Genomic DNA, 14,346 nt, shown 5'->3' with positions numbered 1-14,346 from the left:
GACTCAGTCTCTCATCACCGCTGCTCAATACAATTACTCTTCAGTTACATCTGGTAAAAGAAAACTAAACAAGGTCTTTTTTTTATTCTTCTGCTGCTTAATTGTTTTCCATTCAGTCAAGGTCTCACAGGTCAAACCTTCCCTCTACCCATTGACCTCTTGTCACATGTTGTATAGCTGTGATACGTTCTTTTCTACAGATTCCATATCGTCGCAGAACAGATCCGCTAAAACCTCTATAGTCAGAGTAAGTAGAAGTTACATAAGTGTTCTCATAGTCCAGATTCTAATAATATGTTTAGCTGATGAAACACTGCAGCTGCCTTTAGGCCCTTGTCTCTCTGGTTAATTTCACCATGGTTACTGGAGAGCACCAACACAGACCCTGCCAAGGTTATCACATCTAACATCACATAATTAATTTAGAAAAAGAAGAACAATCACTCAGTCCACACTTTGGAGACGCACACAGTGTCAGGTTAAGTGTAAGACGAGGGTTTCAGTACAAACTTCTCTCCCTCAGCAGCCGAACATTTATCTTAACATTAACCTTTAACGTTTGTGTTTTTACTGACAGCCAGTGGCCAAATGACTCCATTATCACAGAATAAAGATTTTTATTAATATTATTATTCTATGATGTATACAATGGCCAGATAACACTTGTGTTTATTGTAAAGTTTATTTAAGAATCAATATTTGACTGTAAATGAATATTAAGTATTGGAAGGATTTTATATAAATGTATTATATCAGTTATAATAGATATGATTATATCTATGTATCTATTATATCAAGGTATGAGTTTATTAACCATTGACATCACAGAATAATTCTATTGCGGTTTTGACAAAATGAAGCTTGTCATGTTGAGATTTATTTTTCCAGTAGATTTTTTTTCTGCCACACATGCTCAGCCGAGGTGAAGTGTTGTACTGGGCAGTGATCTCTCAGGGATCTGCTTTGTTATGCTGCACAGGCATTTTAACGTCATGTCTCATTCCTGCAGCAAAATAAACAGCAACAACACAAGGCTACAATATACATGAATATGTAGTAATATGTTCGCATAGAGATAGATAGATAAATAGATAGATAGATAGATGGATAGATGGATAGATGGATAGATGGATCAGAAGTCAATAGCTTATATATATGCATGTGCCCAGAGTTCAAGTGTAAGTTAATCTGTTTTCACACATTTATGCAAATTGTCAATTGAATAAAACCTTCACTAAAAACTTCACAGCAAAAAATATTTTATTTGGTCATTGAAGTGCATATTACATTGTGTTCCAAATAATTGTTCTATGAATATCTATTTGAATATATGAATATATTGAAATCTAAAGGCTATTACACGTGAAAACTGTACAAGGTGAAACAAAACAGACACATGTTGAATATGTATAATCCGTAGATACAAAGGGCACAGTAAACACACTGGTGGTAAATCAGTCTGAGCACGAGAACGCTCTGTTGGGAAAATTGCATCTTACACAAACAGAATAAAACGAAGAGAAGATGTTTTTTTTTCTTTTTAAAACTCTGAGGTAGGACACAAGCATATACAGCGAGAGAGAGAGAGAGATGCTGCGGATCTGTAAACAACGTCAGTGATCATAATCATTTCACAGCTTTAAATACATTGAATACACACATTTTAAAATACACAACTCTTAAATGCACAGGTGCACTCATTGATAGACATGTTCATTTAAATATATAATCATTTACTATAAAGAGAAACATGCTGTGAATACAGTCATTGCAAAAAGCAGGTAAAGCAAGAAAATCATCAGTTCTCAAGTTGCTCCCGAAAAAGACTTGAGTCTTCCCAGATGACTTTTAATTCATATTATTTATCAAATATATAAACTCTTCTTTTTCCTTCTTCTTTTTTTTTCATCACTTTTGATTCTTCACACCAGAATGTATCAAACAACAAATTTAGACATTTTAAATATGCTGGAATATATTTTGAATTTGTTTGTAAACAAGATATAAGTTAAAACATACATAATTCAAAGATACCAGTAATATCTTGACAGGGCAGAGCAGCATCTGCATGCACGGTGCAAAACAGACACACTAAAGAAAATCCTGCTCCATTTAGAGAGAAGAATATACAACTTCAGTAACAGAGAAGGTTGAAATCATGTCAAAGATCATCATGAGACTGAAGATTTCGGATGCAGCAGCTCATGTTAGTGGAAACAACAGTGTGGTGGTGACAGTCCTGCACAGGATGGACCCACATCAGTGGAGGTAAAGCTTTGATTTGCAGAGTATTGTCATTCCTTCTTGCTTCTTAACTTAATGTGCATGAACAGTGACTCTAACCCTGCGTCAAACCCTGTATAGTGTCAAAGCAACAGCAAATGGTGTTGATTGGATGAATTTCCCTGCACAGCTAATACCTCTCACTATGTGAAGCTGAAAAACACTGTAACACTATGAGACAGATTTTGCGTTGCTATGAACAAGGACTGTTAAAGTGTCGATTCTCAGATACTGAAGAGTTTTTAAATAAATACCAAAGTGTGTAGTAATCATGGTTAAGGCAAATGATTGACAGATGAAATACTGAGAAACTTTCACTCGTAGTACAAACACATGGACTGTATATAATGATGGACGACATGACAGCTCTTCAAAAGTGAAGCCAAATCATCTGGATGGCCCCCTGGTGGCAGAAACCCGCCCCCTCCATGATAGCAGATGGGACATGGACCAAACTGTCATTTTAGGTGGCACAGGATCGAATGTTTCTGTTTTGTTTGGTTTAAATGTTTTTGATGATAAGGAAAAGGGTGAAATGTCACACCACAACCACTACTGCACACACATTTCCAAATTACATTAAAAGCTCAACAGGGTGGGACCCACATCTACGATATTTTATCTTCATTAATATACAGACGCTTCCATCTTTATTTACAGTCGATGGTAAAGTAAAAAAATATGTGTAATACTGTATGTTTGTGCGTGAATCATTTGATTATCTATTCCCCTGTTTGCCACCAAACATTAGCATATTGTGAATTTTACACATTTCTGTTTAAAATATTAGCTGCAATGTTTTTGTTCTACTAAAGGCAATCTGTGCTGAGCCTGTAAGCGAAGCCGAATCAGTCGTCAAGTCTGCCGCTGAAAGGGCAAATTGAGTGTCACCGTGGCCTCTCTTGGCTCCGCGATCGGCCTGTTGATCATCTCACATTCATTCTGTCGTATGTTCTCCTCGTTCATCTGCGACACCTCCGTGGAGCCCGCCTCGAACCCGGGTACGGTGTTGGCCACGTGCACCACGTGAACCTTATTCCTCCCGTTTTTGCTGAGGATGCAGCTGAACACTTTCTTGAAGCCCTTGCGAAAGTGCTTGGACACCAGAGCGTACACGATGGGGTTGACGCAGGAGTTGGCGTAGGCCATGCAGTGAGAGAGAAGCCTGAAGGCGTAGGTGGTCTGATTGAAGGGGAAGTCCCCGTAGAGGTAGCACAGGATCACCACGTGGTACGGCAGCCAGCATATGCAGAAGAGCACGGTGACGATGATGATCATTTTGGTGACTTTGCGTTTGGCCCTCTTGGACTCCGACATGCCGTCCAGAGGGTCAACGGCCGTCCACAGGTACTTGATGGTCCGCGTGTATGAGAGGCTCACGATGAGCACGGGGATGACGTAGCCGACCAGGAAAGTGCACGTGTCCAGCACCTTACGGTTCTGCTCCTCCCAGCCGGGGATGCACACGGTACTGTTGGCGAAGTCAATCAGGTCGTAGTAGCTGAGGTACGGACCCGCAAAGACCAGCGAGAGACCCCAGATGATCACCATGGCAACCACAGCGTTACAAGGGGTTCGTAGTTCTCTGGAGCGGAGTGGGTAGCGAATGGCCAGATACCTATAAAGAAAACAACAAAACAATATGCTGAGCAGGTGCTGTGCTGTCTTTTAGGCTAAGAAGGTGTAATTATTGTAATTCCAAGATTAAAGCTGACATTAAAGTATAAATAATTGACTTAAAACAAATGCCTTTATGTCCTTGTAAATAAAATGACAAAAACTACAGCATATAACAATGTATTAGTCCATTAGCCGAGTGATGTTGACTACAGGGGGCGCCCCTGAGGACCTTTCATGACTCTGCTGGGGCACCAACATCTTGACAGCGGACAGGAAGAGATTTGTATTCCAGCTCGGTTTTATGATGCCCTCTCGACCCAGCAGAGGAGGTGGGAGGGAGGAGAGTGAGAGCTAAGCCATCAACTCTGATTGGACACCAGTTCCACTCCCTGCAGGACACCATCACACACTGATTGACCTGAAGTGTGTGAAGGAGAGGTTTTTCAGGTGGTTCCTTCCTGCTGCTCCAGACTTTTCGACCAGTTCCTCTCCCAGTCGACCCCAATCACCAGAAAACTGATAAACATCTGCACTGTGATCGAGTTTAAACTGTGCAATTCTTCCACTGTCTTTGCAATTTTCAAGATTTTTGTCTTTGCAATGGCAATATCTCTCCAAGTGCTCTCCTTAATCTTGTTTGTATTGTGAAAACAATTTTTCATATTACCTTGTGTTTATATTGTTCCATGCAATACAAGGGCCCTTGTGAAAAACATTTCAAAAACAATGTTGGACACAAATCACTGGCAGTCGACCACTACCAGTTTCCTCGGCAACAAGCGACAGACTGATTTTCTGATAGCCTCCCTCTAACATGACATGGAGCCTAAATTATGACTTTTGTCTCATGGTATTATGATTTTATTCTCTTGATATTACAACTTTGTTCTTGTATTATTACAACTTTTTTTCTCATAATATTTCAACGTAATTCTTGTAAAATAACAATTTTCTTTTCACGATATAAGAAATTTATTTTTTCTCAAAATATCACAACTTGTAATGTTCCGACTTGAAATCTTTCCCTTTAAGTGACCCTAATATACTTAAATACACCTTTAAACTCATGATATCGTCCCTATCCCCATGGATTGTCCTCTTGGATACATGCTTACAGATTTCTTGCTTATTAATTGATATTAACTAAATCATTTTTTATGAAGTCTGCTTATTTAATTTGAGATTCATTCAATAAAATTTAGTCTAAATCCAGATTAAATCATCACTACAACTCCAGCACACATTTCCTTTTGTTTTCTGGATTCAAAGTCTCACCCTGTATTGGATACATCACACATAGTGAATGGACGTAAAATAAATAGATTTTGGTTTCATCAGCAGTTTGATGTGTATGAAAAGAAAAAGCACTTAAGGATGCTGCCACCTCCACATTCACTGTTACAAGCAGAGAGCTCACACCGGAGCCTCTGTGTTGAATCATAATCATTCACGCTGCAGCAGTTGGTGGGTTTTATTGAATGAAAGCCACCTTTGGGAAATATGTCAAACTGACTGCAATATACACAGAGGGGGGGCTTTTTCAGGCATTTCAATAGGATCGGCTCTCGCTTGCATTGCTTGGTAAAACTAGGACAATGGCATCGAACATGACCGAGCCGCCGTGTGCTTTGCTTTTGATGTTGCCGAGCAGGTGGGCGATAAATCCCAGCGCACACCGCATGCTATCATGAGGCTAGATGTTTTTTCACATCTATACCTGCTGGTTTGTTCAGCTTTCCACCTTCAAGCCTGAAGTTGCAACTGGGAGCGCCCCCTCAGCACCTCACCTCACCACCCCCAACTTCAAAATCCAAGATGGCCGGTCCGTGTATCAACAGTAGTGAAAGCTATAGTTTTTATTGTTTATTGGCACTTCTGTCATTAAATGTGTCGCACACATAGTACTGTACCAATTAAAGTCTCTGGATGTGTTACTACGGTGTTAGTATGAGTGAAAAGCAGCATAATGCTCTATTATGAACTGGTTTTGTCAACAAATCCCATTAACTAGGGTTATTCCGAGGGCTGAGCTCCGAGGTGAAATGGAACGCAGCATTAAGCTGCTGAAAATCCATGTCCTCCCTGTATGTCACAACTGCAACTGGAAAATCTCCAGGAGCAAAGAAAATATTCTCTCCGATCAGTGACAGCTCAGTGAAATGGGACCAGAGACTTTGCCTTCAAGATGAAAGGCAAAAAGAGACACTTTGAACCTACTCGTCACACATGGCGGCTCAGCGACTTTTGGGAACTGCAAGCACTCAGATATTTCTCTGTACGCTTGACTGGACTTTACAGCTTTACACAAAAAACATGAATTAATTGACAATCTGTTTCACTTCTTTAATTATGTTTCGCTGAATCCGAAACCAATTAGTCTGTGGAAAAGCAGACTGGGACATGTGGTGAATGAGAGGACAGACGTCTCTTTATATATTGTAATTGCATTCTCAATGCACTTTCATTGTTTTTATGAACTGATTAATTCTGCATAGTATATGTATGTGTGTTTTTGTGCTGCTACACTGGATCTCAAGTATTTGTTTACAGATGGTGAGTGCAAATGAGCTTCCTGATTAAAGGAAATTAAGCTGTTTGTTTTAAATGGAATCATTTTCACGGTGGATATATCTGTTACAAAAAATCACTGTAAACATATGATGCGCCTCAGGGTAGCACTCACAACATATTATTTACCATTAAAGGAGTGTGTGTGTGTGTGTGTGTGTGTGTGTGTGTGTGTGTTGGGGGTTGAACATTGAACACATTGAACATTTGCACATTGAACATTTGCACAAAAATGTCTTTTTTTACCTGTACTTAAAATACTATTTTGCTGTTTTACTGTTTTACTGTATTAACCGTACTTACCTACCTCAATTGCTGCTAGTCCCAATTCTGTTCTTTTTTTTTTACCCAACTCTTACTGTATATATCTTATTTATTCAATTATTCCACTTTACATATGCACAGACTCTGCACTTTTATTGCTATTTTGCACTCTGGTTAGATGCTAAACTGCATTTCGTTGTCTCAGTACCTGTACTCTGTACAATGACAATAAAGTTGAATCTAATCTAATCTAATCTAATCTTACGATTAGGGTCTCCAGAAAAGAGAGAAAGTTGATGTAGTAGTGAGTCCCTTGGGTGACCTGTGTGTGTGTGTGTGTGTTTGAGTTTGCTAGGTGTATACGAAGGTTAAGGTTAGGGTTAGAGAGAGGTTAAGTCTCCAGGAAATTAATGTAAGTCTATGTTAAGTCCCCACGGTGACCTGTGACAGTGTGTGTGTGTGTGTGTGTGTGTGTGTGTGTGCGTGTGTGTGTGTGTGTGGGAACTTGTCTTCCTGATGCGGACAAAAAGCACAAGATAGATCATAGTCTTTTAAGTATTTTAAGTTGAGAACATGTTTTAAGGTTTAGTGTAAACAAGTAGTAACTATGGTGTAAGCCTTCAGGAAATCAAAGAAAGGCTTCTCAGCTGCCTTGTTAGAATATATATTGAAGTCTTCAGAGGGAGCAGAGGGCGTCTGCTGCAGAGGGCAGCTGTGCACTGACTCTGTCCATATTGACCGAGCTGATAATCTTGCCAAACAAATATAATGACGGCCCAAGGCTCACACTGAGAGAGGGATATCATTTTCAGCTGAGGAATAATGCATGATTCTCTCATTTGATATTCAATTACAGATTCAGCATCTCTTTTAATAATTCTATTAAAAGTGCTCCTCTGGGCTCTTGTCGTTCTTGATGTTACCAGAGTTTTTCCTTTTAATCTTCAGATGAGAAAAATATATGCAATTGCACGCAACTCTGAGTTCATGTGATAAAGCACAAGAGTCAAAGAAATCAAAATGAACAAAGTGGGGACAAACAAAACTTGCCGTATCAAGCCTCACATAAAACTACTGGATTATTCAGAACACGTAGCTGTTGATGACCAAGCTGAGAACAGATCGATAAAAATGGATTACTATTTTTGGAAGAAAAAGTACTGCTCTGCTTTCAGACAACACTGATCCAATGCTCGGATCTCGGTGGCACATACTAGAATGGCATAGAAAGTTGTTATTGAGATTGTGTAAGAAAGCAGTACAATAAACACTTCTGTGTAAATTCAACAATTGTGAGCAACATGACTTATTCAAGTGTATTGAGGTTTACAGTAAGTCTCGTACCTTTTGTAGAAACTGTTTCTCATTGGGTGTCTAAAAGCCTCTGTGATGTTTCCACTAGAATATCTGCTGAAGTGACGCTGATCAAACAAACCTTTCAAAACTTCTCTCTCAGATCTGTACTCGTGCCTTTTAGTGATTATCTCCATTCAACATCTTAAGTCATTTCCTCCAGTGTGTACTCTCTGGAGAACGACTGTTTGCCCTTTACCACACCAGGACCCCGAAAACAACCTTTTGAAAAACTGGACGACGGATGCATTAAGATCCTTTAAGGTGTCAGAGATAAGACGATATTTTGTGCAAAGTAAGTCCATGTATCAGAGTTTGAAATCAATAAAAAGAAAAACATTGTGAGGGTGAAGAGGATACAAAGACCAACGTAATGAAGCTGATGACTACAGCTTTGTTCTGAAGGAATTAATTAAAGTGCATTTAGTGATCCATTCCCATGAATAATAATTCAGATTTAAGAATGAATTGATTCAAGGGAAGGAATTACTGTATTTAATCATCAAAACAGACGTATGAGTGCAATTATTAATCCTCTCAGTGAGTGACTTTGAGACCAGATATTTCCTCCTCACATTGAATAGTAAAAAATGCAAAGAAATAACTAAATAATCCAAATAATATTAATTATTATTATTACAATTAATAAACAAAGTCTCTTATTGAGCAAAAAAGTATAAATGAGGTTCCATCTCATCAGAAAGAATTATATTATGTGTCATAATTAGCTGCAGCCCTGGTTGTATTAACCCTGCAGCAGGGAGCAGAGGGCCTTATGGGAAATTTGGCCCTAATGTAAAAAAAACAGCACAATCAATACAGGCCATTATCTCCACTGCTCTCTCATTTACACGTTGGACTGGAGTATGCTAATTAATGTGCATTGTCTGTTTAAAATACATAAACAAACCACACTCGCCATTATGTACATGGATACATAATAGCGTACATCCATGTACGATAATTTGTTCAAATCATTTTGAATCTGCATATAAGAAATTACCACCTTTTTCGCTGTGGTTGTTATTGGGTCACAAACCTGTCAACAGAGACGGCGGCGAGCGTGAAGCTGCTGGCGTACATGGTGAGGTTGATGAAGAAGTGCACCACCTTGCACATGAAGGAGCCAAACACCCACCCCTCCAGGGAGTAGATGGTGGCTTGGAAAGGGACGCAGAAGATGATGAAGAAGAAGTCGGCCACGCTCAGGTTGAGTATGAAGAGGTTGGTCGTGTTGTATCCGACCTGGCCGCTCCGCAGCAGCACGGCCAGCACCAGGCTGTTGCCGACGGTTCCCAGCAGGAAGATGAGGGAGAAGACCACCGACACGATCACGCTGGTGGGGTTCAGCTGGTAGCTCTCAGACATGTTCGCCTGCCCCCCCGGCTTGCTGAAATTCTCAAAATCTGACATTTTGAAAGTCTGAAACAGGAGAAGAGAGAGGCACCTGTGTCAAGAGGAATTTAAATCACTCTCCTGGAGCTTTAAGAAGTTGTCAGGGTAGAAATCTTGAAATCAGGGTGCATGGTTTGTACGACGAGGGAAGGGACGTTTATTGACACATTTTTCAAATAAGGCAAAAAGGTGGACAATGGTGCACGTGAATGTCAATCAGTACAAACCAGATTTGATTTGGATCTGTACCAAATTGCACAAACTCACAAATATCAGTCCCCTAAATATGTCAGTTTTTTTTTTTTTCATCTCGATCCATGAATCATTCTCTGAGAAATCGAGGGAAGGGTTGAAAAATGATTCATCTCACAAGGCCAAGGTCATAAGACAAGAATGAGAAGCTGCTGTTTATTTGCTGCTGACCTTTTATCAGCTGCCTGCTGGGAATATTTTATGTTTAACAACAAGTAAATTTCCAATGCAGGAGACACATGTGTCTTAATGTCATCTTTCCAATGGGAATGTTGCTGCTATATTCCTATTTTACTGAAAGTGAAAGAGAGTCACATTTGAAATGAAGATTTCACACACTACCGCAATTTGTTGGCTTTAAATAGAAACCCTGATCATTTTCGTGTAAGTGGGCTCAGCCACTTTCAGCAGCTGTTTAAATCCCACACCACCTCAACCAGGAAATGATCTTTGCTGTGGGCCCTCTGCTTTCAGTCGAGAACACATCGTAATTGAGCGTCTATACGGTGAGCTTTGTCTGACCGGTTACCATTGTTGTGTAACAGCTTCTGAGACATCCCAGTTTTACAGAATGATGTTCCCGATGACGTCAGTTTCCACTCACAGGCTTTTTTGGGGATTTGTCAAACCCTCATTTTGCTGAATGGTGAGTGGTGCAAAATTGGAGCTTCAAAGTAAAGAGCTGCTCTTGATGGTGATGACGATAGAGACACGCACACACACACAAGGCAGTGTGTCCAAACACTTGATTCAATCTAATCCATTAGAGTCCAATCTGTGGCACAGTGGTTAAATCATGTGGCTTTGGTTTTTTCCTGGTCGTGACTCGATGCTATTGTCAGTGTGTTGGTTCGGTCTCCATGGAATTTAACCATGGCATCATTTAGGAAGCCACTCAGTAAAATAAAAAAAGTAGAACAGTAGAACACAAACCTTCTCCAAGGCCTGAAGTCTCCTTAATTCACTTAAAGCTGCAACAAATGTCCCACACTCATCAGATACTGAAATGTGCCTCGAGATCCATGAATTATTCTCAGAGAAATAAAAGAAAATGTTAAGGAAAGGGATAAAGAAGTTCTGTTGACTCATACTGTATCCTTTCGCCGAATTTTGTAGTTCTGTAGTTTTTGTGTAATCTTGCTTACAAACAAACCAACCAACCGACAAAAAACAAAATGGACGAGGGTGGAAACATCACCTCCTTGGCGGAAGTAAAAATTCTGGATCAGATTGGAAATTGAGAGTGAAATAATCAACACCACGCTATATCCTTCAAAACACAAGTTGAACAAGTATTTACCTGAGGTTTGTCGAGAGCAGGCTCCTCCACAGTGATGTCGAGATCACAGGAAATTGCACTCCATATGCTTTGGTGTACCAGAGATAATGAGCAACTGGAAGAAGATGCAGTGTACTTAGTTCAAGTGTGTTATCATCAGCTCTTCAAGCCTATTTCTAGAGAAAAACAGGAAGACATTATCCTGCTCTGTATAGACTTCAAAGCAACACTTTTATCCATCGACAAATTACTTCTCCATGTTGTGTCACCTTCAAGAAACAGCTCTTAGAAATTACATTTTGTTGTCAGGGAGTCAAAACAAAATCTATGCAGGCATTTTCGCTCACGCTGTAAGAGTTAGTGCCTCCATCTCCAACACAGATGTTGTGTTGTGGTTGCAATTTCCAGTCAGGAAACAATTCAAACAACATTTCTGATGATCTGAAGGTTTTTAATGCTTATTGTTCCATCTAAATGAACCACTTTTATTTACATAAAAGCCACGCTGTATGATAACTTAATGCCTCATTTCAATGACAGTACAAAAAGATTTTTGATGCTCAGGCTGCAACAAAGCCACTTGTAAATAAATCAAAAAATAAATCAATTTATTGTTACATCATTCCCCAAGGCTTTTTCTGCCTCCATTTCTCAAATCCCAGCAATGATCTATCTCCAAATTAATTATTTAAACATTATTAAACTTTCAACATCCACCGAGTATTAACACTTCTGCCAGTCTCATAATCAGAATTGTGACTCAGGGTAAAAATTAAGAGGTTGACAGCAAATGAAAGATGCTCTAAAGTGAGGATCAGGGAAGAGGGACTGAAAGCTGGTTGCTGCTGCAGAGGAATTTTTGCTTTGTTCCCACGCCTGATTTCAGCAGCAGCGTCTGATTGTCCTCCTCATTGCAGGCCAGGGATAAAAAATCTAAAGTGATATTAAATCTCTGACTGCAATAAGGTATCAAGGCTGGGAGACTCCAGCCTGTGCAGACATGTGCCGGGGTATCATGAGGGATCAGAGTAAACAGGGATCGACACCGAGGAGCTTTATTAGCTTGTCATGAAGTGTGGGATCTGACAGGTTGTGGGATTTTTTTTAGACTTTGGCTGGAGTAGCTGTGTTGGATGTGAGCGTATAATTGGAATTTTCTGAAACAAAACAAATGAGGGGAAACAGCGGTGCCAGAGGAGGAGGAAGAGGAGGATAAGGGAAAACATCTTCATTTTTTGACAGGAGAGGATTCTGCATTAAAACAGCAGCCACAGATATAAGGCAACACACTGCATTGCCACATTCATCTTAATCCATGAGTAACAGAGCTACAGTAAAATACAGGTTATCTTATTTTTGTGATGCATTCCACATCAGACAAACAGCAATCATATGTCTGTGTGCTGCAAATGATTAAAAAAAGAAAACACTGACAATGTGCATCATAGATCTGAATTGCAAATGTTAAAGATGTTCTCAGATGTTCTCAGATGTTCTTAGATGTTCTCTTTCCTGCAGGAGCAGCTGGATGAGGATCAGCATGCAGAGCAGGCACTGTGATAAACCTACCGGGCTGGTGATGATGGGTGGACAGCATCCACAACGCTCTTCTCGGATCAGGAACGACACTCCCTGTGTGTTAAGACGCACATACTCCCCACACTGAAGCCTCAGAGTGCACTGTACACGGTCTGCCTCTTTTGCTGGTATCTCATTCTCCTCCACCCCCTCTCCCTCCTATCAAGACTCCTCCCCCCCTCCTCCAGCATATTCACTTTAATTCTCACACTTCACTGCAGGAAAAAAAAAAAGGATTGCACAGTGCAGGTATGGAGGGAAGCTGAGACAATCTATTCACAGTCAGCTGCATTATCAGGGTTCATTGACAAATAACCTTTGAGCAGCATTCATTGTACGAAGAGAATGCACATGCATTCAAATCAGACGATCTACACAAAAGGCTGTGCATGAATCTTTAATACGGCTTGTTGAGGAACTAGTGAAGCCATCGCCTGCAAGCTCAATTTATCAAATCAATTCAATGCCCTGCCGGCACAGGAAAAACAACAATATTGTCTGTGTGCATATTGTTAGAGCTTTAATTAGAAGGTAATGTCAGTGTCAGGTTTTTAAATGTAAAGGAGGCAGGTGACATCACTGATCCCAGCTCAGTCACAGAAAATCAAACCACCGATCTCTACTAATCCACTAGTACTTTTAATTATAAAATGATTCATGTTCACATTATAACCTCCTCTAGTTCCAAGCACAGATTACTCACAAAGTTAATGTTTGTAACACTTTTTTAAATGAAGGTGCAGAATTTCGTCAGAATGATCCCGGTGTGGTTGTCAAATCTTGTGTTTCAGGCTATGTTTGCTTCTTTATGCACATTTAAAAAATATAAAAATAGGAAACAAAATGAAATATAAAAAAAGTTCTATAAGCACCAGGGGAGGGATTGTGCAATACGGTGTAGAGACAATAAAGTGTGGTGGCGAGTATTCAGATGAGTCAAGAGTACACAAGCAGCAAGAAATGACTCATTCTACACAACATGTGACAGGACCATCATCACTGAGTGTATTCAAAGTTTCGATTCATCTCGTCATGATCACAGACTGAATTTAACATGGATGACGTGACTGAAAAATGAAGCCAAAGCATCTCTATCGCCCCCTGATGGCCGTCTGTAATATGGGCTCATAAACCCAGCCTCCCCCATGTTAGTTCATGGGACATGGAGCAAACTAAAATGTCAAAGTACACTCCAAATAAGTGTTTTCCCAAGATTGAAATGCGATTGTTCAACCATGTGTATATGTGGGATCTCAATAATGCGGCTGCAACCCCTGATCACTACTTCACTGACATCATGGGGAAGATGGCCCCATTAATATTTTAGTTTTCAAAGAGGATTTCTGTCATTTACAGATTTTCAGTACGTGTTCAATTCTTTTTAATGATTCACAGCTTAAACTGATTGGGATTTCTTGAGCACATGTAGCGATGTATCAGCAGGACCTACATTGGACCGGTGTTTCATCCACCAATTGCTACGACGTAGACTTTGTCTTAAAATTACGTCTTTAGCACAAGATGGCGACATTCGTATCCAGGATATATTCTGGCCTCCTTTCTGGGTAGTGGGTGGAAGTGGAGACACGTCATGAATCTTTATAAACACTCTGTGGTTTAATTAGTCTTAAATGATTTTCTATCAGATTGTAACATCCACACGTAGATGTGAGCTCCTCGTGTTTTGTTCTGCCCCTATTATATCAGTCATTGCTTCTCCTGCCACCCACCCATCCATCAAACTGCCAAAGCTA

General features: G+C 40.0%; 1 protein-coding gene across 1 annotated transcript; it reads right to left on the bottom strand.

The window, feature by feature from the left end:
• Positions 1-1,250: 1,250 nt before the first annotated feature.
• galr2b (galanin receptor 2b) lies at positions 1,251-12,758 on the bottom strand. Its single transcript, XM_020094458.2, has 3 exons — positions 12,584-12,758; positions 9,128-9,510; positions 1,251-3,901 (listed from the first exon to the last, which is right to left on the bottom strand). Exons 2-3 carry the CDS (start codon positions 9,499-9,501, stop codon positions 3,139-3,141), a joined length of 1,137 nt encoding a protein of 378 aa, XP_019950017.1. The 5' UTR covers positions 9,502-9,510; positions 12,584-12,758; the 3' UTR covers positions 1,251-3,138.
• Positions 12,759-14,346: the final 1,588 nt, after the last annotated feature.

Source organism: Paralichthys olivaceus, chromosome 5 (assembly GCF_024713975.1).
Source record: "Paralichthys olivaceus isolate ysfri-2021 chromosome 5, ASM2471397v2, whole genome shotgun sequence".
In the NCBI taxonomy this organism is placed as follows: domain Eukaryota; kingdom Metazoa; phylum Chordata; class Actinopteri; order Pleuronectiformes; family Paralichthyidae; genus Paralichthys; species Paralichthys olivaceus.
This window is presented reverse-complemented; position numbering and strand designations above follow the sequence as displayed.

Coding starts and splice junctions, on each gene's coding strand:
- galr2b (XM_020094458.2), bottom strand. CDS start 9,501: ATGTCAGATTTTGAGAATTTCAGCAAGCCGGGGGGGCAGGCGAACATG. Junction 3,902..9,127: donor GCCGCCGTCTCTGTTGACAG/GTTTGTGACCCA, acceptor TTTTCTTTATAG/GTATCTGGCCATTCGCTACC.